Source organism: Apis florea, unplaced genomic scaffold (assembly GCF_048593485.1).
Source record: "Apis florea isolate Af1SG1 unplaced genomic scaffold, ASM4859348v1 contig_37_pilon, whole genome shotgun sequence".
NCBI classification, from domain to species: Eukaryota; Metazoa; Arthropoda; class Insecta; order Hymenoptera; family Apidae; genus Apis; species Apis florea.
This window is the reverse complement of record NW_028256861.1, coordinates 1330847-1358129: the sequence shown is the minus strand read 5'-3', so window position 1 is coordinate 1358129 and position 27283 is coordinate 1330847. Positions and strand designations below refer to the sequence as shown.

General features: G+C 33.9%; 1 protein-coding gene across 10 annotated transcripts; it reads right to left on the bottom strand.

Annotated features, from left to right (window-relative positions):
* Positions 1-159: 159 nt before the first annotated feature.
* On the bottom strand, positions 160-27251 carry LOC100862930 (uncharacterized). Of its 10 annotated transcripts, none has more exons than XM_086916024.1 (11): positions 26126-27251; positions 25616-26031; positions 8298-8719; positions 7200-7674; positions 6018-6567; positions 4841-5115; positions 4062-4291; positions 3166-3303; positions 2624-2923; positions 2001-2159; positions 160-1561 (listed from the first exon to the last, which is right to left on the bottom strand). In XM_086916024.1, the coding sequence occupies exons 2-11, from the start codon at positions 25770-25772 to the stop codon at positions 1436-1438; spliced, it is 2832 nt and encodes a 943-aa protein (XP_086772150.1). In that variant the 5' UTR covers positions 25773-26031; positions 26126-27251; the 3' UTR covers positions 160-1435. The 10 variants fall into 10 exon arrangements, with proteins under 10 accessions (XP_086772150.1, XP_086772155.1, XP_086772156.1 ...); XM_086916029.1 differs by adding an exon at positions 11138-11269 and having other exon boundaries at positions 25616-26383; XM_086916030.1 differs by lacking the exon at positions 26126-27251 and adding an exon at positions 11138-11296 and having other exon boundaries at positions 25616-26063.
* Between the last annotated feature and the right edge of the window lie 32 nt (positions 27252-27283).

The following is a 27283-nucleotide window of genomic DNA, read 5'->3' as shown; positions in this document are numbered from 1 at the left end:
TACATAACTATACGATGATAATCAAAATCTAATCTTTTGGATGTACAATTTTGTATCGCTTTAGAGATATACTATGTGCCAATAAATATATTTATACATATATATGTAATAATAAAATAACGTCGGAATATAGATTTTTTTTAAAATGATGTTTCAAAATTTACGGTTTACATTCGAAAGTTTATTTTTCATATTATACATGCGATATTATGTGATGTCATATTAGATCGTGGAAGCCTTAAATATTTGAAAATGTACTCTTTTTGTCTAATTTTTTTTTTTTTTTTTTTTTTGTTAATAAAAATTTTAATACCTTAATAAAAATACAAATCATATTGAAGTCAAAAATAATAAAAATATATCAATTATTGTTCAATGTGAATTCAAAAAAAGTGTGTACATTTATATGTGTAATCTCACATTATATCGGTGCGTACCCCATGAAAGAACTAAAGTGCAAAAAGCGAAATCTTGGAGTAGAATGAGTAAAATCGTGTCTTATATCACAGATTTCCCAAGGTGCGTTAGTCATCTACTAATTAAAAAAAAAAAAAAAAAAAAAATTCATTTCCGCAATATGTTTCCCCGAACGCATCAGTCAAAACGAGGAACGCAACGATTAAAAATAAGAAACAATTACTTCGAGACACGATATGCTCGTCAAGGAAGTATCGTTATCTCAGCGTAACAAAAATTTGAGAAATATCTGACATATCTCTGAAATATCTCCAATATCAGATATTTCTACATAATTTTTCACCTTCTAAGTCGGAAAGCAACGTAACTTGCCGTGCATCGCTAAATGAAAAAAAAAAAAAATCGCTCGAAAAAATCAATTGGTATCCCATCTCGTGCAAAAAAATCTTATCAACGAGAAGAAATAATCATCATTCCTGAAACGTTCAATCCGAGTTTTCAGGTGTTTTTAATCCTTTACGACTGACTTGTGTTTTTTTTTTTTTCTATAATCTAAAATATATATCATAGTCTATACACGTGTACATATATATATATCTATATATATATATATATATAAACTTAGAATCGGTAAAATCTAAAAAAAAAGGTCGTGTATGTACTCGGTAGCGCAATACTGTGTATACAAATATGCTTTTTTTTCGTCTAATTCTGAAAGTCACGAGTCTGTTTAAATCTTATGGAAAATTGCGATTTTTTTTTCTTTTTTTTTTTTTTTTTTTTTTTAGAATTTGTTAATACAAAATTTGATCGTCATTGGCCCTCGACGCTGTTGTGTGTCACCGCTAAAGGGGAGCCACCTGCAGGTACTTTTCGCGCGACGTTTACTTCGGGATTCGATGATGGCATTCAGATCAAAATTCCTCTAAAATCGGAGCCAGCTATCCTCTTCTTTTCTCCATTTCGCCATTTTTCTTCCTTCTTCTTCCTGTCTTCTCTGTTTTCGTAGTTTCAGTCATCAGAAACTGGAGGCTCGACCCAGATGCAACAATGTTGAGGAGCGTTGAAGAGGCGCTTCAAGGCTTTTCGAGGCTGACTTTACGCAGCTGTCCGTATTCCGCGAGTCCCGTTGCAACAGGCCACCCTGAAGAGTTACATGACCAAGAACAATTTCGTGTTCTTGTATCTGCTATTCTTTTGTTTGAATATTCAGATTTCGTTCTCGTGTCTTCGTATTCTATATACGTCATTTTCTATATTTATCTATTTATCTTTATCGCTCTTAGGAAACTATAACCTTTTTTTTTTCTCTCTCGATTCATTTTTTATATTTCTTCGTTCATGCATTTCCCTCCCACCCTTTCCTACCAACCTAGCTTTGTTATAATTTTGAACGTTCTTTTTTTTTTTTTTTTTTTTTTTTTAGTTTTACTTTGTATTTATTTTTTTATTTCTCCCAAGGTACAAAGAAACATGTGATTATGTTTTCTCGTTACCTTTCGTTTTTTTTTTTTTTTTTTTTTATTTATACGACGACATTTTAAATTGTCATACTGTACTCTAATCGGAGTCTACGTGCGCACCTGGAGCAACATGTTGGCGAAATTGCTGTTGGTGAACTTGAAATGTCGCTTATCGTAAAATTTCAACAAAGCTGGGCTGTACGGATGCTTATCTTTCAGATGTAGGTAGTGAACCTCCGGCTCCTGTGTCGTATGACCACATTCTTCACACACGTATACCTAAAATAGAGCGAATAAAAACAAATTACTATAAATTATTATTATTATTATTATTAAATTAACTTTCACATATTCATATTCATGTAAATAAATAAATTTATGTTTATAAGTAAGTTATGGTTTTGATAAACATAATTGTTTTTATATTTTGATCTTTAAAGAAACAGAAATTTGTCAATGGTAAATTATTAATCAAAAAGTCAAATTCATTCATATAATATGTATAATATGTGATAAGATAAAATAAAATATATTTTCATAATATAATCTATATATAAAATATGCTTTATTCTATTGACAAATTTGAATATAAATTATGAAACTGAGAACTTAAAATTATATAACTGTTGGAAGAAATTTGATGAGTTTTGATTGTGTGAACAGACATATACACATAATATAATTAATAATTTGTATTTATTAAGATAACATTTAAAGTAAAATGAATAAATTCGAATTCTCACCTTTGTTCGACGTTCCTTATACGCATATTGGTGTTGAACACCATGAACTTTAAGGCAATGACTTTCCAAGGAACATCTCTGGGTAAAGCTCTTTTCACAGAGATTGCATTTATATGGTCGAACACCAGTGTGTGTTCTAGTATGCCTCTTCAAATCAAACGTATCATTGAAACCTTTACCGCAGAATGTGCATAAATAACGTTTCACATCACTGTGGCATTTCATGTGACGATTCAACAATCGTTGCAGACTGAAATTTTTGCTGCACACACGGCACGTGAAACGATTTGGATCGTCGTCCTGAAAAATCAATTTCAAATTTTATTAAAATGTTAAATAAATGTTTTTTTTTTTTTTTTTAACCTTGAATTCAATCAAGCAAATATAATTGCATAAAATATGTAACAATGCAAAAGTGGAACACTGATCGGGAACTAGAATCTAGGTGTGTAAATCTACAGTTTATGGAATGCTAATCTTGAGACAAGCTAATAAAATTATACAGTGTACAGGGAGGAAAAGCGTCGAAGAATGATGTTTACCTTGCCAGGCGGAGGTCGAGCTGCTCTCTCTTCCTCGCGATTAGCCGCTGCCTGTCTCTGACCCTCGATCGCGAGTGGATTTTTAATTCCGTGGCCACCGTTCACGAACTCCAACTGACAGTCACCGGGCAACCCCAGCTGTAAAAAGAAAAAAAAAAAAAGAAACAATGAATTCTCTATCGGTACATATCCTTCTCACAATTAGTGACAGTGGATGAAGCACTCAATTTGATTGGCATTGCATAATTGTGTATATGCATAGACTTTAATGCAGTTGAATCAAATACCTTTAGTTTTGTATGAACAATTATCTTTCTGTAGTTTTCAATTGTCTATATGGCAATGTTTAAGCATTTTGGAATGTTATTTATATAGAAAAATCTAGTATACTCTAGCAGAAAACTCGATGAAAACTTTTAAATTTTAAGTAATTTGCACAAACAAGTAAGAAATTAAGAAAATGTTACAATACAATGTAAAATCTTAGCTTTCCAATACAAATTTTTTTATTTTTTAATTCTTGTAGAAATATGATGATATTTTTTATCGATAAATTCAAAAGCAGTGCTACCACTTAATTCTGAATACTAATGAAATTCCCGATCTTGCTTATAGCAACTAACTAACATGCTATGTACAGTCCTGAACTGATATTCGATTCTTATTTGTGCTTTCACAATAATTTTCTATCTTCGACAATTGTTTTTTACGTCTTAATCGAAACGAATTTGTTAGGAGATGAAAAAAGTCGTATGAGAAAAGGCAAAGGAGAAAGAAAGGAGAGGCAAGCTTTCGAATTATCGAACAAAACAGTGCCATACAGATTCAGATTAGCCGAGTTCAATTTGCTAAAGAAATAAAGTATGCTTTTGCCTGTATCAATTTCGGGTGCTTACCCTTTGCTGCAGTACACCGACCCGTTGCGTCAGTGGTGGTTCTCCGGCTGGACCAGTCGATTGCACAGTATTTACCGATGCCGAAGACACAGTGGCTGCTGGGCTAGGCGCATGCTCCATCAAAGCGCAAGATGGCGACGTACTAGTAGAAGCAGCATCTAACGAACAGCTCGCTGCTCCGGGACTTGGTAAACTTCCACCCACGCTACTACCTGAATCTAGTTCCAGACCTTAAAGTCAATACAATTTTATCTTTAAAACTTCAGAATCACCTATATTTGAAATTAATTTTTATAATATAATTTTGCAGGTACATTAATGCTTTCATAAATGGAAATATTTCTGTATAAATTAATTACAATTAAGAAGTAGCACATGATTTTTTGCTAAATTGAATTTCTCAATTTCATTTCATTCAGTTTGTTTTTGACAGCAGTGACAAGAAAAGAAAGTATATAAGTACAAGAATATGATAAAAATGTAGTAACAATTAATAGTAAGCAATCAAAAAAAAAAATAAGAATAAAGATATTATTACGATATGATATTATTATTATGAATTTCAAGAATTTTAACTATATGCTTGATTTTATTTTGATTTCATTTTTATCAACAAAATGGTGAAATATGATGAAAATATTCTTATAAAAAATAATCTCAAATTATATTGAGATATATAACTAGATAACCATTTATGGAGACATTATTGTTAAAATAAAGTGATTTGTACAAGTTGTTTCATAAAGAATGAAACGGAAAGAAGCGATATAAACACTAACCACTACCGGTGAAGCTTAATCCCGGACTGAGTAATCCTTGATGTTGTTGTTGATGAGGTGAAGCGGACGTTGTTTGTTGTTGCTGTTGTTGTTGCAACTGCACCTGTATCTGCAATTGTTGCAGTTGTGGTTCGGATTGATGTTGATGATTCTGATTAATGTGAAGCGCGAGTTCGGGTCGTTCCTTTGAAACGGATTGATAACTCGATTCGCCCGTAGCATAAGTTAGTCCTAATTTCGAAGTGCTGAAATGTTGAGGAGCTGCCGTGTAGTGCCTGAACAGAGATGATTATTCATTTGTATTATTTAACAATGATCGGTGAGTAACTTTCGAATCCATTAATTTCACGATTATTCATAATGATAGTGTTTTTAAAATAATCCTTTGCAATTGAACTTTTTTCTGAAAAATTTAACGATTAATTTGTACTGTAACATAAAGTGATCATATTTGTCAGTTTAAAATTTAATTAATAGAAATATAATATGATAATGAGAATCAGCATTACGCGGTAAATTTGAAAATTCGGTTGGTAATATTATATATATATATATATAATATTACCAACCGAATTTTTTCTATATTTATTCTGAGTTGATACTTTTTTCTGTTGATCTTGGTAGCAACATTTCAAATACAAAAATATTCGTCGAGAACTAATCGACAATTGATTTAAATCGCAATTGTTCATTTTGCCTTTAACGTTTAAATATTATTACACGCACGTGCAATACATATATTTTTCGAACATTGATTAGATAGAAAAGAAAATCAGGTATTGAAAAAATGAATACTCATCAGTTTTTACAGATAAAAATAAAGATAGACTGAATATTACAGTATACTTAACTGTTATTATAACAAGTATAAACAGAAATAGTGAAAATTCGACCACTATTTACATTGAAACACAAAAAACAATTAAATCTATGTTTTATTATGAAGAATATTAAGAAGAATAATTTTAATTAAATTGAAAGTTTAAGTTCACTCATTGTTAATTATTTTTTTTTTTATGAATTACAAACAACAAAATAAAGCAAATAGACAATTTAAAAAAGTCCAATAAAATTCGAAACTCTTATGATCACTTTACACAGCGTGTGAATCACATCAGACGCGAACTTCAGAAGCAGCTCAATTCCTGGAGGATTGTTAGTCCTGTGCAATACCCACCTCGACGTATCAAAGCTTCTGGTCAAGGCCATACTATGCTCTGGAAAAGGATCAACACTTGGCTCTACAGGAGTAGTCATTTGTCCATTATCTTGACCGATCCCGCTTCCAGCTGAAGCTGGAGAATGTAATGATTCTTCCAAAAGATCGTTGCTACCATCTTCAGCCGGTAATCTCGGTAGGAAGAGATCAGCAGCGTCACTTAGACTTTCTAAGAGGGCGGTATGATCGGAGGGAGAGCTAAACGTTAGAGTAGCTGTGAATTGAAGAGGGTCCACTACTGCGCCAGTCACCATATCCACCATCATTCCCGTATCAGTCATGTCATATGCGCCATATTGTCCGGATAACAAATCATTCGCTTGAATTTTGTACGGGGATAAATCTTCTTCCTCCTTCAACGTTAAACCGTACGAGGCGCAGACATTTTGCAATAGGGAGTATTGCTTTCCTTCTTGAGCGTTATATTGGGAATGCTGCGAGTTCACGTCCTGCTGACCGGTGTCGCATTCCATCCCTACTGTTGGTGATGGTGTCAGGTATCCATTTCCTGAAACGATTATTTTATTTGTAAAATCTAAGTCTAGAATTATTTAAACGTAGAAACCATTTTATTGATTTTCAATTTGTTTGAAATATATTGCCAAATATATATCACGCCTCTTTAATTTCCAATATGTATAAAATATATATTATAGTTAAAAAAGTTTTTAGAATTTATAGAAAATTTATAGAATTTAATTCAAATGTAAAGTTTAAATAAGATAAAAAATTGGTAATGTAAGCGCAGCATTCTTGGCAAATATATTTCAAAAAAAAAAAAATATATATAAGAAACACAATTAATTTTTCTTGAACACACTAAATTCAAAGAATGAGATATGCGAAAATATTATACAATTCGTTCACCTGTGTTTTACCTCTGTTTAATTTTATTTAATTCATCGGATCAACGTTATATCCGCGCTCTACAATAATAAATATGATGTACAGAATTATATATTTTGAAAATTAAGTTAACCGTTGCCTCCTGAGGAACGATGTTGACAAAATATTTCAAGGATATCGTTGACCGCCTTGAATTAACAATAACACTATTTCGGCTAACGAAATTTATATATCTGTCTGTTTACCTTCCTAAATTCCACAATAAAAACATTTCATTGTTCAAATTGTTCGTACCTTGTGTACTGTTATACTGGTTCGCGAAATTCGCCAGATTGTTGCCGCCTTTGAGGGATTCGTAGAAGGGCGGCAAAGAGCCAGTGGGCGGTGAACTTGGCCCGTAATTTCCACGGCCGCCGTTTCCTCCGGGATTCATTCCACCGCCGGCACCTCCGCCCACAGCACCACCACCACCGCTACCGCCTGTGGCCGCTCCTCCTCCACAGTAACTGCCACTTCCGCCCGAATTCGAAGAGGAGGAACTGCCAGAGTTGTTGGAGCTGCTGCTGGACCCGGAACCGCCGTTCCCACCGGAATTGGACGATCTCCCGTGGCCGGCGGCTGCGTGGACCACCTGGGGACCGGACAGTCTCATGGCCAGAAGAGGCCTGGCGATCGAGTTGCCTATCGCGCGTGACACTTTTGCGCCTTCGCGGCCTCGCTCCTCGTCCTCTTCCTTTCTCTTCGGCACAGCGTAATCGATAGGTTGCTCCTGCAAAGATAACGAGTAACGTCAGCTGTCACGCATTTCTGAGGATTGCTCGGGACTGGCGGTGTGGATTAGCATATGTTCCTATTGGTATTCATAAAATTCTTCCTGGTGTGCCGGCGAGGGGAAGCGAGCGGGGCGGAAAAGTTTAGCCTTGATGAGGTGTTAACCACTACTGTTACGAAGGACAAACACTGCGAGCTATATTGATAATAATGGAGTGTTTATAACGTAAGTACTACTTGGGTAATCATAGAAAGTATAATTTCAAAAACTTTTAATTTTTTTTTTTTTTTTTCTCTTCGAACATTATTCGGTATAATATTAAATAGATTTTAAAGACATGGTTTTTGATTTAAAAATTGAAGTTAATTTTCTTTTTTTTCTGTTTAACAGGGATAGAAAGATCGATAATACATTTTTCTTTGAATTATTTTTTTAATCGTCGCTTAAATCAATCGCAATTTTAACTCATTGAGTATAAATAAAATTAACGATAATTTTGAAAATCATTTTAACATTGGAACGATATGAGGAAAGTAATTAAGAGGGAAAGAGAGACAGAGAGAAAGAGAGAGGCATCAACTGCAAGAAATGTATGGTATAAAACGAAAAGATATAATTACTTGTTCTGGTTCTTGAGTTTGTGGCACTTCGACCTTATCTTCTCTCCTCGATGCAGATTGACTTTGGGATGGAACCCTTTGAATGACCGAGACCCGTGTGGGTGGTTCGACTCTAGGCGTTTTTGGAGGAGTGGTTGGTCTAGGCAATACCAATTTTTCCGATTTCGTAAGGAATTGTGTAGCATCACTAGAAGAGGGCGCGATTGGGGGATTGCTGTATTCCTTGCGCTCCGCCCTGGTTAGAACATGACCCCTGCTTCCGTATGGGATATCTCCACCAAGGATACTCGAGATAAATCGTCTAGGTGGCGTACTAGTTGGAGTGTTTGTCGACTGCCATTGAGGGGGCGGAGACGAAGCCGGACTGCTACTGCGAAGCGATTCCGGGGTCGTCGCACGATCATCATCCGTTTTCTCGCGATCTATAAATCGTATTGTTACCGTTAAACAAACTTTTTCCTTTTTTACATTGAATCTCTGGCATCTTCTCTCTTTTTTTTTTTTTTTTTCGAAACGGAAAAAACGGAGAGCCAACTTTAGACTCTGTCTTGACTCTTTGCTTAAAAAAAATTTCTCTACTCGAAATAATGAAGCAACAAACGTTAAAATTAATTTATCCTATCAACGAGTTGTTACTTAAGACAAACGAATAAATTAAAAAATTTCACTCGAGTTTAATTCATTTTATTATTTAATTTAACAATTTATTTTGACAACTAATTTAATTCCAGGTCGAGATTCTGATGCGAAATTCAACAAGTTTTTTTCGACGAAACGAATGTCTCGTCGTAAGTGTTTCGAAACTTTCTACGTTTTACGAAAGTATTAGATTGATTGATGAACTGGTTAAAATAAAGTATCGATAAGATCGAAAATGCCCTTCACCGTTCATAGAGGCAGTGATTATTTTCTCGAGTGACGTTTAATGACGACAGCTTTTTAGATATCACGTCGAAATAACATCGCCGATCGAGGACAAATTATGAGGCAGTGCGTGAAGGACGCAAGTGGAAAGAGAGTATAGCATACGGTACCTACGAACCCCCTCAAGGTTGCTCGTAAATTCAGCCATCCTGACTTCACGGGAATCCATATTGTAACCGTTTGCTCATTACGTATTCGAGACGCGTTGGACATTGAAATTTCGTCGCCGACCGAAACCGAACTAAATTTGCGAATTTTAATCTTTCCTCTCCGTATTCCGAGAATAGTTTTGCAAAAGAGTTCGGGAAAACGAAAATTGCACACGAAAAAGAAAGAAAGGAAAAAAAATTAAAACTGAAAAAGTAATTTAAACTAGCGACAAAATATTTATTCAATTATGTAATGATTGTGTATTTAAAATTCGATCAAACTTTCGAATCATAAGATAACATTATCTAAGGATAATGCAATAAAATTATAACATTCATAAATTTTCTGCAATTATTACGAAAAATATAGAAGAAAATCTTTTGTTAATGTTTCATTTATGTACTTGAAAAAAAAAAAAAAAAGAAATTATTTTCTCGTCAATATATCTAACGTATCACATATAAGTTCCATAAAAAGTTGTCCAATTTATACAATCTAACCTAACCGGATATAATGCCTTCACCTTTATTTTCTTTAATTAATTCCCTATTTCGTTCAATCTCAATATCAAATCAACAATAACCTTGGAGTTACAAGTTAAAAAAAGCTACATGTTTCGATATTCGTGCAACTTTCTATCGTTCGACGATCGTATTTACGACGGGTAAACGCGAGCGCGAGGAGCGCCCTCCAAGGACACGGCGTGGAAGGCAATTACACGCAGTCACGAATCGTTTGACGGTTGGGACGCGTTTAGTAATTTCTGTTTCCATTATCGGAGGCCCGCTCGCGTCTGCGCTCTCTTGACTTTGACACCGACTCTGTTTCGCGAATGGAGCACGAGGACATCGTGTCGGCCGGCGAAGCCATTCGAGCGTAAACCAGGAAACCGACCGCGAGGACACGCCACTTTTTGCGAGCACGTGCGCGCCGAGTACGGGGACCAGTCACGAGGAAAGCCGTTTCCGCTCCTCGCTTTTAATCGCTCTTTCAACGACCGATCGAAATATCTAATGATTTCTATCGATTTACGATCGGTCAATTATGAATTAATCAATAAAATATTTACACGAATATTCAAACACCGATATAACTTTCATCTCTGATATTCCATATATAGAATAAATATATAGCAGAATATAAAGCAGCAGCAGCAATTTAAGTGATTTAGAAGATACGTAAGATAGATGTAAGAAAATAATAAAAATATAAATAATAAAATATCGTAGGGATATTCGAATGACAAAAAAAATTTTTCTACAAAAATTTATAATATCCCTTTTTGATACATATTTTAAACAATTCGATTCGTAAAAAAAAAATTACTTTCGACATTCCCGTTTCGTTTCTTTCAAATTTGAAATAAACAATATACACGATAAATTTTCTAAGAGAAGGTACGATACTTGTCGACGATCATTAGTATTTTCAATGACCTTCATTCTCGCTACAGCGCCATTCGCGAAAGCCTCGTGGTCCCTCGGGCGAAACATCGTCTCCGCGATCAGTGAGATTTCACGGTAATATCAAACAACGCGTGGGCCAACGCGTTTAGAGAGAACGCTTCTAACGACGCGTGTTTTTACGCAACATGTTGCGTCACACCTCGAACCCGAAGGTAACGACATATCCCGCGCTCAAGAGGAACCAAAATGGCGGTTCCGTCCACGGTTGAGCAACCTTCGGGTAGAGAAAAGAATCGACCGGTGTACGTGAGATTCTCCAACCAAATCCCTCGAACAGGTCCGGGGCCGTGCTATAAATACCTGCGCAAGCTTCGTGACCGGTGTACCGATCTTTTTCTTCGTCTCGCTTCTTCGAGTCGCTTCTTCTCTCCCCGGAGGAAGTCCCCATCTCTTCTTCTCTTTCCATCCATTGCTCGCCTTCTTTTCATTTGTCTGGACAGAGAGAGGAAGAAAGGGAGGCTACAAGAGAGGGGAAAAAAAGAAACAAGAACCGGTACTTCGAGTCTACTTCGGCAGGAACGAGCTCTCTGCCGAGAGAGAGAGACTAGCGATGGCCATTCGACTTTACGTGTTGCGAGTTTTCGAGCAATTTAGCTGTACAGAGGATCCAGTCGCTTCGAATCCTTATCGCACATCGAGGCTCCGTGGCGAGGGAGAGGGAGGGAGGAGGGAGAAGGGGGAGGAGGGGGGAAGGAGGGGGAGGAGACGACCGGTTGCGAAGTCTTGAACGACTGGACGGTGAACGAGAAAGATCTGATAGCTGTTCTCGAGCCTTGACCGTACGCAACACCCTCGTAACGTTTCTTCTTCTATATTAAATTAACACGATGCAAAATGTTCTATCATATGAAATGTGTAATAATTCAATTTTTGAACGATCGAAACTTATATCGATTTGAAGTGAAAAAAAATCTGATTCAATTTGATTCTATCGCGATGCTTTCGTAAGTTTCTTTCACATTAAACGAAACGCTGTATTATTGTAAGATTGTAAAGAGCAGCAGTATCCAATTTTTAACGATTAAAAAATTTGGTATGGATTCGAAATATTCAATCATAGAGGATTAATGAATGATGATCATAATGAATGAGAGAGCGAATAAAGAAAAACAAATCAAAGACGCAAAGACAAAAATTAAAATCATCGCGTGAAGATCACGTGACATTGAGCTGTGCGCGCCACTGCTGCGCAATGTACTATGCGCAATGACTTATTCTAATTCGTATCTCATTGTCAATCGTGATTTCGTTGCATCTTACGCGAATATCCCTCAATACAAGCCGAAGATACCACGATAATAACTACGCTTCAGCGAGTATACTGCGTAGACAGTTCCATTTTAAATGAGGACCCTGCGAACTCGATCGCTATAAAGATATGGTCCAAGGCAAGCGAGAACGTTCGACTGCCCCACGAGGCTTAATGTTAAAAAGTAACGGGTTGAAGAATCTACGATGACGAGTGAGATGACGTCGTATATACTTTTTTTCTCGAATCAATTAATTCTGTCATTAGTAATCGATACTGATACTATTCATTATTGATTTAAATTTAAAATCTAATTTTTTTTTTTAAAATTGTACTCTTAAAATTACAATAATTCGATTTTTGCATTCCTCGAATGCTTATAAATATTTTTCATAAAAAAAATGTAACATTTTGAATGCAAATTATATTGCGTTTTTCAAATATCATAGTTTACGTGATGTATTTGATATGTACGATTCATAATTAATAATCCATAAATGTACATTAAAATAAGTAAAAAGAATTTTTTTGAATATAAATTTTTGTTCAAAAGTCTTACGATACTTTCCATTTCTCTTTTTTAAATTAATAATAGAAAAAAAAAAAGAATTATTACATACTTAAGAATTTATTAGAATCTTATTAGAAGAAATCAATCAATTAAATCTGCATTCTTTTATCAGATCAATTTACTAATTCTACGTGCATTTAAAATCATCCTATAAAATGAATATGAACTTTGTTTAATCTTATCAACAATATAAAAATTCTTCAACGATATAAAAATGCATTCATACTTATTAAAAAAAAAAAAAAGAAAAATCAAATCGATTCAAAATGAAACAATGATTTTCCACGGAAAAGAATGATAAATAACAAATAATAATAAACGTTATATAAGTTTCTCACAAATTATTTTCGAAATATTCTTCATAAATCTCAGACGGTCACTCTCACATATTTTAAATAATTAACTATCACTCTCAACGATTTACAAAAAAATATTCCCAGGAGTAATTAGAGGAAATCCTAATCTGAATTAGAATTCGTATCCCAACATGAATAAACGTTCGATCAAAAGGATGGAACCAGATTCGAAATAACGTATTCCGGCGGGAGAAGCGACGACTCGTCAGCCATTGGCCTCACGCCGGCTTCGTGGCTGGTTGTCCGCTCAATCGAACGAAACGCCTCGACTTAGCCGACCTACTTACGTCCGACCACTCCTTGGATCCTTTTTTTTCTCCAGTTTTTCCTTTCCTTTCCTTTTGGCTACTCGCGGAGCTACGAACCTTCACCGCTTGCACGCTATCCGTTTATCGTTTATTGCGTTCACACGGGCATTACAACGCGGCCAAACAATGCGATGAATTTGTCTTTCACCGGCCGATTTATTCGTTTCTCATCCTGTCCGCCGAGAGATCGATAGCCTTCGTATACCAATTGTGCACCATTGCAATTTGTAGTCAGTCAAGGTCTTGGTCGAAATAAGGCAACCAATAGATTTGCTTATCAGTTACGAGTCTGGATTCTTGCAACGATTCGAAAGCAATTACTTTGGAAAAAACTATTATTAAGTCAATGTTAATCTTTTGATTTAATTTTCTAAATAATTTTATTTAATGATGTTAACTGTGATGACTCGATCGAGATCTTTCAGATTTGGTATGTCTCTTGCGAATTTACATCGTGCAAAAAATTCTGAAAAATTCATTAATATCTATCTTTGAGTATCTACTTTCAAGCTTCGTTGTCCAATCAACGCTGTCAAATATTCAAACATCGTTCATTTCCACGATAGAATAATTTTATTCCTTTACCACTTAATTACTAAATATTAGCCTCCAAGAAATTTTACATTAAAATACTTTCCAAAAAATAACATTTAATAGCATTTTAATGCGTGACATCGTTTAGTTTCCTTAATTTCCTGAAAGCCCTTTATGAGAAAACTTTCTTATTGACACGTGATTCACGGAACACGTAAAGCATTCATAATTAGCGCGAATCGTCATATTCTGTACGACTTACGATTATAATAAAAACGATCATCATCACAAATCATCGCGTCTGAATCATGGCCGTCGCGTCGACCGGTTGTCACGGATTTGATGCAAGGCATCGGAACAATGTCGATCGCGTTGTTATTCGCGGTACGCATTCTTTTCAACAGTCACACCTTATTGGTCATGCACGTGTGTCGAGTATAAGTTGGCGACCGAACGGAGTTGGAGAAAATTTGAAATAAAGTGAAACAAATAAATAAATAGAAAGCTGAGATATTAAATAAATCTCTATTCGAACATATCAATTCAATTTAATTTATAAATCATGGGCAAATATTTATTACTGTATGAAAATTAAATATTTATGTTTCATTTAATTGAAACGCAATAAGCACGGAAGAAGATTATATTCTGTTTTTCATCTCTTATTTCTTAGACACTGAAAATAGATTGAATATTTTATATTTTATCATAAAATGTAATTCAAATATATAATACAATTTCGATATATTACATTATAATAATATATATTGTTGCAATTTCATTTTTTTTTTTTTATACTTTAAATGAAACATAGAAACTATCGTATTCTCATACATTTCAAAATAGTATTTACGAATTAATATTAAAATATACAATTTTAATTTATTTCTTTCTACATTATTATATATTTTCATTATATTGATATCATCGTACCATACATTATCATATTTTTAATTTGTTTGAATCACGCGAAGAACAAGTTTACTGAATTGAAAATGAAATAAAATTAAAATTTTAAATTTTAAATTCTCCGAAAAAAGAAAAATGAAAAAAAAAAAAAAAGAAAATGAAAACAGTGTTCGCACACTTTCCAACAATAGAGTGATACGATGTAGAAGAAAAAGCCAATCTTTGTCTCTTCAAAGATAAATAAGCGATAGGCGAAGTGTGAAAAACAAAATCGGAAAAGGAAGATCTTTTATGGACAAAGACGGCTAGCTACGCCGTATATCTATGTAGCGTTTGCGTAGCGGTACCGTGCGTGGGTCGAAGCATCGCGAACAGCAAGGTGACACTGCACACGCAGCTATACGGTTGCCTTACGTAATGGAGGCGCGCACACGAGTGTCCCTCCTCCTGTCGTCCGTTAATTCTTCTCCGAACAGAACGTCTCTCCCTCTAACGTACCTCTCCTCTCGCGGAAAACAACCTTTCTAGCAGTGCGGAACGGAAGATCAAGGCAGATCATATTTCGCGCTTAACCTCGGTGAAAAATCGCGATGAGAAACTGCTATCGCCGCGATGAGAAAAATGTAGAACAATGTTATCGTTCAAAAATCGTGGGATGCCTAGCTAATAAATTTAATATACGGTGTAATACCCCGATAGAATGGAATTTCGTTTATTTAATAATATGTTTGAGGATAAGATAGCTTGAATGATAGAAATATTGATGTTCGAAAAACTGAAATTCGTTATTTCTTCAATTTGTTATGTTATTATTCATTTAAAAAAAAATAGATCGATTCCCACTATTTTGTGAGACTGCTTAAAAAGAACGATTTTTGTATTTTTTCATAATCATCATGCGTCAAGAGAAAAGGTCGAAATATCGATATTCTTTTTTATTTTAAGAGGTGAGAATAAGTTTAAGTTTGAATTAAAAATGCGATAATTCTTAAAGCATTTACCTCTCTCGTTAATAGATTCACTAATGAATATTTTATTCATATGCTTGAACTTTTCTCGTGAATTTTTTTCACTCGGTATTCATCATCCTCATTATTCTATCTACTTTTAGTTAAAGCGTATTGTATCTATATCATAATATGTATTTCGAAATGTATTTCGAGAAGTCATTATTTTTTTTTTTTTTATTTTCCTCGTATCGTTATTTTACGATTAACGAATAAATTAAATTATTTCTCTAAAAAATTTACATGAGCTTTTTTAATTTTACTTAAAATGTAAAAGATCGAAAAATAGATAGAATATATTAACCAAAAAGGGTATCCTGAATGAAATGACCGATTTCACAGAGATTCAACAGAACTGTAATGGTCGCGTCTGATGTTTCTATAAATTTTTTTCATATTTCATAAAAATTTATTAACATAATTCGTTAAAATCACGCGTAATTGCACACTATCGTGTATCGTATATGTATTATATATCGAGAACACAAGGTAACAAATGCAAAAATATCCATCTTTAGCATGTGCTAAAAGTATCATTATAGTACATTGGAAAAATCTTCTTCATGAATAAACAAAGTTCGTATTAGCATAGCACAAAATAATCTTTCGTTATAATGGGATGCAAATAGCCTAGCCAGTTTTCATTTTTTGCTTACTTTTTTTTTTTTCTATCGATTAAAGCGCATAGTCGCATCGAATTGGACGCACGCGTGAAACATGTTTTCGAGATCTACGTGAAGCCTTGACATTCGTTGTACCGGCGCATACGGAAAACATACATTTAACGTTAATCGGTGTGTTCCACCTCTCGGCGTAACGATTTACAAGAAACGCGCAGGAAAAACCGGTACGATGCTGTCTCGCGCGTTATTCGACCGGACGATAATTTCAATATTCCAAAGTGGAAAATTTTCCCCTCTTTTTTCTTTCCTGTCAGTCACAATCGTTTCGCACATTAGTTATCGCAAAATCGCAGCAACGAATCACGCTTGCGTCACAATGTTTTGTTACAGCTCGAAACATTTGAGTCGAAAGTATTTGGAAGAATGTTTATTTTTGAAAAAAAAAAGGATGTATTTTGATTTTGAAAAAATTACGAATAAAAAGATCTGACGGATGATAATTCTAATTTTTTATGATTATTATATCTGCATATCTGTATTATATTCACACGTGTTTAATATCATAATACAACATTGTAGAATTAATTTTTAAAATTTAGATAATTGATTTTTATAATTGTTAAAATTCTTTCTCCATTTCAAAAATTTTATATTTTTGGATTTTTATGTTACTTTTATATTACAATATGTAAATTTCATTCATAAATATAGAAAACTTTTTTCAGATCGAGAAAGATTATGAATGATTAAATCTACTAAATCTAATTTACAAATTAGATAAAATTGATATATTAGATATACTGATAGGCATTTAATTCCAGATACAAATAATTTAATGAATAATTTTTAACCATCAGTTTTCAGTCATTAATTTATCAATTGTATATTTTTATATAAAAATTAAATTTTTCATAAAAGAATACATATTGGTAGATTATTGGTTAGTATTATTATAAAATTCAAGTATCGCGAAATTTAAAATAAAAATTAAATTTCGATTCATCTCTAAAATTTTCATTCCTGTCGCTATATAAATATTACCCGAAATTATATTAAAAATTATATTAAAATTTGCAAATTGACACATGTAATTTTTGGATTTTAAATTTTCATTTATAAAATTTCATTATATACTCGTATATTAGCAAGAATAATATTTAAGCAAGATGTCATGATATTCGTGTGCTCAGATGGAAGATCGCGATCGAGTCGACGTGCGATGGCTTCCTAATTACAGTGTTTGTTGAACGTAATAACACGAATCGCGAATACAACCCGATTCCTCTCATGGAATATTATTTTTTTCAATCGTAGATGGAAATGAATGCCGCGAAAAAAGCAACAATTTCACAGTTCGGTTAAAACTTCATTTCATTTTGCTTTTCATTTCTTTCGTGAATACCCCTGCTGCTTGTCCTTTACAATTTCTGATCGTTTCAAACTTGTTTCAGAAAAAATTTTATTATTGTCAATTGATCGATTTCAATCGATTTATACATAATATATTTATTTATAAAGAGAGAAAAGTATTATAACACTAATAACCATTAACTATTATTACATATTATAATATTTACATATTTATTTGTGTATATTTTTTAAAGACAAAAATGTATTTTATTGATTTTTTACAGTGAATTTTTTATAATATTAAATATGTGAATAAAATTTAATTAATTAAATTTATTAATATATAAAGTTTGAAGAAAAAAATTATAATTTTTATGTGTAAATCTTTTTTTTTTCTTCTTTTTATAAATGATTTTACAAAGAACAAAATATGTAGATATAAAAAGATACAGAAAGATTCAAAAGATTCTTATTCGTTTAGCATAGAAGACAATGGAAGAACAGCATTGCACGTAGATTCAAAACAAACGAAACTGGTTAGTTACAGGTGCAACCATCCATGCATCTGCCTTGAAAAAATAAACTTCCGAGGAAGTTAAGTAAGTTATTTAATTTTATGATGGAATTTTCTTTCTACTTCTTTTTTCAAAGCTCAATAGATTTTAAAACGTTGAATTGTAAAAAATTTAATATATTTTTATTTTTATATTACAATACAGCAAAATATTTCACGAATCTGCCAATGTTCCTCTAATTTACAATATATTTAATCTTGATACGAATGTTAAAAGATTAAAACAAAAGATTTGTAAATTACACACTATTATATTATACATAATTTTAGTTTCTATATTTTTAAAAATAAATAATGCATGAATATTTTCAAAGTAATAATAAAATATATTATTTATTAGTAAGTTGAAAAACACAAATATAGAAATGTTTCCAAACTAGTACAAAAACTATTTGAGAAAATATTTTATTTTTCTCTATTCTAAGAATTAGTCCTCTTGGACTCAGTGAAGCGAATAATTTCACACCGAACAAAGCATCATAATTTTCTTTAAACGCTTGAACTTTCAATCCCTCTTCGTCTTTCGCTGTCGTTTTCTACTTACGATCCTCGTTATTGACAAAGATAAACCGAGGCTCGAATTTCGTTTCTTGCTTGCGGTCAATTCCGAGCTCTGAGTTTACCCAAGTAAATGTTACGAGCATTAAGTTTTCTAAGAAGATACGTATTAATTTCTATTTTCAATTTTCAACCAATATGCGTAGTAAAGAAATTTAATTTCGCGAAACATGTGCAGCTTTATGTAGTAACTGCGAATATTAATTTATTAAATAAAAAAATATAAATTGAGGATATAATATAAAATGTATCCAAGAATACATTTGTAACAAATTTCTCAATATTTAAAGAAAATATTTAATAGATTTATAGAGCGAAAAAAATCTCCAATTAAATTCCATTTTTTTAATTCATATTTACAGAAATATAAAAACTTGACTCTACAAATATTCCTTGCAGACATTCCTTGGCTCTCGTCCCCCAATACCAATTTTTTATAAACGAAAAATATCAATTGACGTCTCTGACGTCATCAATATATTAATTATTTCGTATTCATTTTTATCAGATAATCCAATTATTTATTAATACTCTTTGCCAAAAAGGAAGAAAACATCGGAATCTCATTATCGAGCTTAATCGCGAGTGTAAATTCTAATTAACCACAACTGAAACGGCTAACGAAGATAATCAGAGGTACGAGCGTATACAACATCTCGAGGGGAGATGCCAGTGAACGGGATGAATGCCAGGGGAGAGATATGTCGCGTCGGTTGGCTTTGAAACGACACGACGTGGACCTCTGGCCGTGCCGGGAACAGGTTCAGGCTCTCGTGGTCGAAAGCGGTGTAAGCAGGTAGAAGAACAGAAAAGTACGATGTACGCGTCTGGCTAGTGGTGCGCGCACACACGCACACACAAGCACCTGTTCACCGACGTCCGTCGTCACACACGCGCGCACGATGCCAAGAGTCTTCGCGCACAGAAACAGCCGCATTAACGACTACCGTGCCGCGGAGGCTAATGGCGCAAGAGGGCCGTGACCGAAATTCTTTCGAAGCAAAGGGGCCAAGTGCAGAAAATGCTCGGCTCGATAAATCTGTTGCGACCGCCACCGAGTCCTTGCGGACGGACGATTACTAATTCTATTTTTCTCGTATAATATTATCCGATCGTTTTTTGACTATTTAACACTTTTAGGATGATAAGTAAGCAAGCGGGGGAAAGTAGGGTAAAATGGGGGTATTCGTATTAACGGTCGAACAGTGCCGCCATTTTTGCTAACTAAATGGTAAATTTAAATTATTATATTTTATTGTCCTCAAATAAATTATATACATTTGTGATTTTACTTATTTAAATTAAACGAGAGTTTAATATCTTCTATAATATATTGTTTATAGAGCATTTAATGGATTATCAAATATTTTATCTGTTTTTATAATTCGTTACGAAAAATTAAAATACTTTTAAAGTTTCAATGAAAATTTAGCAGTGAAAAATGTATGTGCGTTTTAAAAATATCGATGAGCTTTTCAAGAGCTTATCAGTTGTCGTTCCCGTCGCTGGAGGAAACCTATACCTCAAATACCGGTACACGCAGCTAAGGACACGCACACGCGTGAAACGCACGCACGATGAACACTGCGAGCAGTGCATTGTAATTCGTCACAATGACTGCACATCCTGGTGTACTAGTCTTTGGCACAGGTGCGCGATAACCTATGTGTCAATGACAGCCGAACGTCGCCTCTGACTGCAACGTGTTCGCCTATTCCATCACGAGTACGCAGACCGGGCTGTGAATACGCTACCTTTAGAAAGCGACACAATTTTAAATTTTAAACCGCGGTTCAAAACTTCGTTCAAAAGTAGCAGAAGGCCACGTTTCTTCCAGCTCTTTTCCTTTAGTTATATTTTCTTGTAAAAAAAATTCATCGATGAAATAATACCGTTAAAATTATTTTTCATTTCATTATTCAACACAATTACAAATGGGCACATTGATAATTGATAAAAAAATTTGTTTTCTAGATAGAATCATTAATACATTAATATGCAAAGTGTTTAAATTAAATATTTTGATTATATTTGATTTTCTCCCAGTTTTTCAAAGAGTAAAAGATTTCTATGATTTTTGAAAATTAAATTACAAAACGAACTATAATAAAGTAATGTTAATTTAATTTTTTTTAGAATACATTTGTTTCGTAGAAAGAATGAATCACTCGAACTGCCAATATTTTAAATATACGTATTTTAAAAAAAAAAAAAAAAAAAAAAATTGATATTGAATTCATATCAATTTAATGCTCACATCTATAAATCATCCGATATTACCTACACGCTTCGGACACAAACGAACAATATTTGATTACAATAAATGATAATTTGCAACAAAAATATTTCGTTCAATGATTTATATGCATAATATTACACATGTATATTAAAGAATAAGAATTTTATATAAAATAATTTGCCCATATTAAAAATCATTAAAAATCATTCCATTAATTTCAAGCGATTCCGATCCCAATGATTCATAAGCGAGAATGTAAGTAATATCTTCACGAACGCCATTTCCTTTATCGTCCATCTCATAGTTTCAGTGGCCGACGATAAATCTTCTCACAAGTAAGAAACGCTCGATAAGAATAATTCTATGATTCGTGGAATGTGTTCGTTCCTCTCGGTCACTTTTCTATTTACGACTGCGAAACCAGCGCTACGACGTCCTTCTGTCCCCCCTCCCTCCCTCTTTCTCCCTCTCCCCCCCCAATCTGTTTCCCCGACCCGACACAGGATTCTTCTATGCGTCGGTACACGAGGCTCGCCTTGGCCGTCGTGGAATTACATACAAGAAGACATTGACGATCGTGAGGCGTTCTCAACTCTGTTGTTGCGCAATATGCACGAGAACCGTGCGAAACTTGAAAATTCTTATTGTAACGGGCGCGAGGGTTGCGCAATATCGCGTAACGCATGCGTGACCAAATTGAATCGTAATGAATAAAACGGGCGTCAAAAACAATTATTCTCGATGAGTAGATATACCTTTTGAACTTGAAATTGTTTAAATAAAATCGTTTTTGAAATTCATTTTATTCTATTGATAAGTTAAATGTCACTTTGTAGATAATTTGTAGATCTGATACTGTGAAATCTTATGATAATTATTACTGGGATGATATTGAATTATTAGAATTATCAGAAAGGAAATTGAAATTTCGAAAAATTGGAAAAGAAAATCTTCCTTTTTTTTTTTTTAATAATTCTAAAATAATCGAAAATTATGCAAATTCGTCGAGAATTGAAAAACGATGTGTCTACGACATATGTGTAAAGTTTGAAAACAAGAAAGTTCAAAAATGTTTAAAAACTAGTCGGATATTATTATTACAGTAAATAGAATGATCACCGATGTCGCATTATTCGCGTATGATATGCAGGTAAATTATGCTAATGTTGAAACGCATAAAAAAGTATCGCGGCGTCTCGCTTATGCGGGCGTCGATGTCTCCGCGTATGAAGCGCCGCGTCGAACATATTGTGCTACTAAATAACGAACGTGTACGCAGGAAAAATTGAATGCGAAACGATTACTTTCGCGGGCGCAATGTCGATGTATCAGCGAAGATTGTCGCTTCGATAAATTATTGAATCTCGTCTAATGAATAGACGCAATAAATCTGGATACAAAGTTACGTAGACTTTATTCTCAATTATTAATATTCAATGGATTCTTTATCTTGCACTGTTAACGGGACATCGATGTAGCGCTACGAAGGTGGAACAATTGCATTGTATCATCGATAATTGATCTGCGTGATTCTTTTATAATCTACTCGAAATAAATTTCAATTTAAAATGAATTTTTTTTTTTGTGAAACGAATGGATTTATCGCGTATCCTAATACGTATAATTTTCTTACATTGTGTATATATATATTGTTTTAATCATTTTTAGTCACATAAATGGTAATACATTAACGCGAGGGACAGGTTTAAAATATTCTTTTTTCCTTACTTCTTATGCTGAAACGTTATATGTTTCCAAAAGCTCATCCCCACCATTAAAGGAGAAGTCCTTTAAACTCAATGAAGCGAGGAGGCATAATTTAACACCGAGGCAATACACATAAATTTCTTGAAATATTTTCAATCCCATCTTCGTTAACTATAATCATTTTCTACTTATAATGCTTTTTACCTAAAAAGTTGAAATATTCGTAGCCCTTGCATGGATAAATAAATGCTTTGAGTTGCGAAGAGAAACAATTATTATTTTATTTTCTAAAAAAATATGTAATAATTTTATTTTCAGCAATTTATAATGCGTTAGAATTCCATTAAATTTTTTTAAATAACTTGGAACACGTGATTTTTTATCGTAATGTTAATATCTATCTTGAAATATTGCAAAACGGAAAAATAATAAAAGCGTTACAGTTCTTTTTTCACGTGATTAAACAATCACGTCAGTCAACAATAGATCGAGCACTTAATACTAAATTATACGAATGTTGACTATAATCGGATACAGAAACTCTACAGTATGCGACGTGAACTATTTCAACTATAGTCGAATATATATTTCGTCGCATGTGCTATAGTTGACGTTGGTTAATGACCGGTAATTAAATATGAAAAAAAAAGGAATCCTAAAGATTCTGATTAAACGCCGATAAATTAACATAATAAATTATCACATAATAAAATAACGAACGTCTGCTTATCTCATCCCAATCTTATCTGACTAGTCTTTATTATTCCATTAAATTAGTATTTCATCAAAGGCATACAGCAGCTTGCAAATTTACAGCTGCGCGATGGATGCTGATAATTGCTATTTATTGTCGAAACGGTTTAGCTATTCCGTTTATCGAGCAATAATCGAGAATCATGCGCGCGCATTTGCCTAAATAAAACTCGTCGAATAGTCCAATTCTTTTCGATTGTTGTTAAAAGTTATTTTTTTTTCTTTTTTTCTCAAAAATAAAAACGTAAATTTTCGAGTTTCGTACGTTTTAATTGATAGTACGAGACGAGTTAATGAGTTAACGTTGTGGGAAAGTAAATTTGCACCTGCGGTTCGTGATAATCGATACGAGGCCATCGACATCGAGCTCTCGAAACGATCGACCGTGTCCGCGGCAATAGAGAAAGAAGAAAAAAAAAAAATGGAAGGGGCGACGAAAAACGAGGAACCGGTTCGAGTCATTTTTCTAAACCAGTTTAGGACCAACTTCATCGTTCTGTCTACTCACTATACCGTTGTAAAAGAATCGCGTCAGACTACCATCGCGCGTTATGCCTTCGAATAGGCGCCTCAGGCTAAACACTCAATTAACCTGTCTTTCAATGAATTACATAACCTAAAAATCAGCCTCCGATTTTGAACATTGGAAATTCAAAATACCGACTAATTTTGTCCATCTTTTATCCATTATACGTATTTTCATGAAGGAATGATGTTAAAATGACATTATCATCACACATTTATCAGATACGTAATCTAAATTCATTTTGAACTTGGAAATTTAAAATATCGAATAGTTTCCTTCCCATTTGTTATTTATATTTTCATGACGTACGATGATAGAAAAAAAAAAAAAAAGGATTCGCTTTAAATGATCGAATTGAAGATTATAGAAATGATAAAAAATGAAATGAATAAAAAAATTCATTTCTTAGTAGAAATAACGTTATGCCATAAGTGAAAAACTTATTTACACATCGTTATGCGTTATATACCGTTGACCGATGATGTTTAAAAAAAGAAATGATCCGTTGATTGACAAACGTCACATCATAACTTATTACATAATCTACAATTCTTTTTCTTTACCTTTTTCTCTCAAACACGAAATTATTATTAATTTTGTGAATTTCAGGACGCGTTTTTCCTTCAATTTTTCTTTCACAAACGGTGAAACATTAAACATTGAAAAAAATTCAAATTCCCGGACGTTAATGCAATAGATCAATGGAACAATGACACGTTATATAAAACGCTAAAGGATAATGACGTTATCCTATGAGCGTTACAAATCAAATTTGCAAATGCACTTCTAAATTGCAACGGCACCTGTGCACACGATTCTTGTTTGCACCTGCAGGCTGGCCTAAAATATTCTCGCGCGCGCATTTTTTTTTTTTTTTTCTTTTCTTTCTTAGGACAGTCAAGTGCAAGAAAGGAGTCTTACCAAGTCGAAGGAAACAGAGAATTTTAATGAACCGGCCGAAACCGGCTTTACAATCTTTGCAGAGAATCTTCTTATCACGGGCTGGTAAATTGTTATAATTTTTCACGAAAAAAATATCTCTTCTTACTTACTTATACTGATTTACGAAATTATTTTGTTAATTTATATTATAAAATTTTCAAACCATACGAATTGTGAAATTAAATCTGATTTAATCTTCGATTTTCTGAATCTGTTATTCCATAGTGCATCGAAATATATTTTAGAATGACGAGAGATTGATAACATTTCGAATAATTTATGGATCATTATACATCGAAAACATCAACTGATGGATAATATTAACTAATGATTCTGGATCATTTATGATCTATGTACTGTACTTTAAAAATAATTTCTCCGTTAAAATAAGATGCGAAAAAAAGATTTGAAAAAGAAAAAATTTTTATCCTTTATTCTCTAATCCAAAGTAAATTACTTGATGGTGAAACGTTTGATCGAAATAATAGTATATTTCTCTTTATGGTAATCTAGAAAATTCTCTTGGTTGTTGAAAATATTTAATTAATCTAAAAAAAAAAAAAAAAACTTACATTGATGTTTATTCACAATAAGACTGAGAGGTTCGGCACTGCCAAGAGGACTTTCTTTACCACTACAGGGTGGCGGGCTTTTTCCAAGGTGCTGCGCTTCCAGCAACCTCAGTTGCTGCTGATGCAGCCGATTTTTGATCAGGAAGATTTTTGGCATCCTGACGTACGTTTACGCGTGCTAACGTGACTTTTGCCTTGTTGTTTCACGCCACCATTCCCACGTCCGATTTCAATAGCATTCTTCAGAACCATCAATCGCACAAATAATCACTTGACTCGAGTCTTTTAGAAGTTGGTAATCAGCCAATCACTGTCCGTTTTTGCCGGCAAACGTTTTATCACTTTCGGTAACGAAACGGAATCCCAAGTGTTCGTCCAATGTCAATGGTCCGAATACAAGTTAGGCATAGTATTCCCTATTAAAAAATTCATTTCGAGAGAGAAAAAAAAAAAAGAAAAAAAAAAAGAAAGAAATTCGCGATGAAACGGATATTAATTAACAATATTAACAATATTAACAAAGCGAAGTTTTTCTTTCGTCGATCACTGTTCCAATAGCCACTGTTTACGATTATACATAACGTTCGCGAAGTTCAGAGATCGATTAGCTACTATGTTCGCGGTCAGTCCAAGGTCTGTCTTTTACTCTATCTCTTCCTTTCTTTACTGTCTCTCTCTCTCTCTTTCTTTGTCACGGATTTACAGTTATCCTGGACAGAGGCCGCAGATCGAGTGGCATACATGAACGACCGACCTCTGGTGAACGACTGAGACTCCGTTGCCTCTTCGCTAGGCCGGGCCCCGAGCTTCATCCCCACCGCGGGCAGATTTAATCCCCACTTTATTGCTCGGTCGGCAGGCCCTCCTTCTCCCACTAAACGCACCTCGCATAGTATACAACCCATCCAGATTATTTGGTCGCTTTAGCAATGCGCGGGGCCCGTCGGTGGCCTGTTGGAGATGGAAACCGCTCGCGGGATGGCGCATGCGCGTAACGGAGTATCGTACGTGTGCTGAAGCGTGCGAGACACCCCTTGCCCTTCTCCTCGTACCGGTTCCCACCCTCATCGCGTTCGCGTCTCTTTTTAACGGAGACGTGTTTTATCCTGATCGTGTCGTCTCTGTTCCTCTTTCTTTTTTCCATCCTCTTTCTCGTGTATGTACAATCTTTTCCTACCAGTTGCTTGATATTTTTCATACATTTTTTTTTTCCTTTCTTGCGGCAACGCGTGCAAATGCGATTGCGCGTGCGCAGTGCAAGTTTTTCATTCACACGACGCGACGATCTCTGCGAACTTGCCCTCGTTTTTGTTGAAGGTAATTGACAAAACGATTCGGATAGAAATCGGTTGTCTTATTAAGATTTAGTTGATTTATAGGTATTTTTTAAACGTGAAATTTATGATTCTTTGGTATTGAAAAAGTTAGAAAAGGAGAATATTGCAAAAAAAAAAAAAAAAGAAAGAAAATTACATAGAGAATAAATTTATGAATTTCAACTATGTAAAATTAAACAGATACGAAAAATGCACAACTTCTATATCATACAGGTCTATAACACCTGTACAATTCGCCACAATTGCACGCACGGTTCTCCAATAAACATAAGTACGTAGATACTACGTGTCCGCATACTGGTTTATGATAGACTCGACTCACGGTTAAGGC

What these genes read in the sequence shown, in the direction of transcription:
- LOC100862930 (XM_086916024.1), bottom strand. Translation starts at nt 25,772, where the DNA reads ATGCCAAAAATCTTCCTGATCAAAAATCGGCTGCATCAGCAGCAACTG. An exon ending in TATTGTGAATAAACATCAAT is followed by an intron (nt 8,720 to 25,615) that starts GTAAGTTTTTTT and finishes TACGATTTATAG; the next exon opens with ATCGCGAGAAAACGGATGAT. An exon ending in TCGGTGTACTGCAGCAAAGG is followed by an intron (nt 3,304 to 4,061) that starts GTAAGCACCCGA and finishes TTCTTTTTACAG; the next exon opens with CTGGGGTTGCCCGGTGACTG.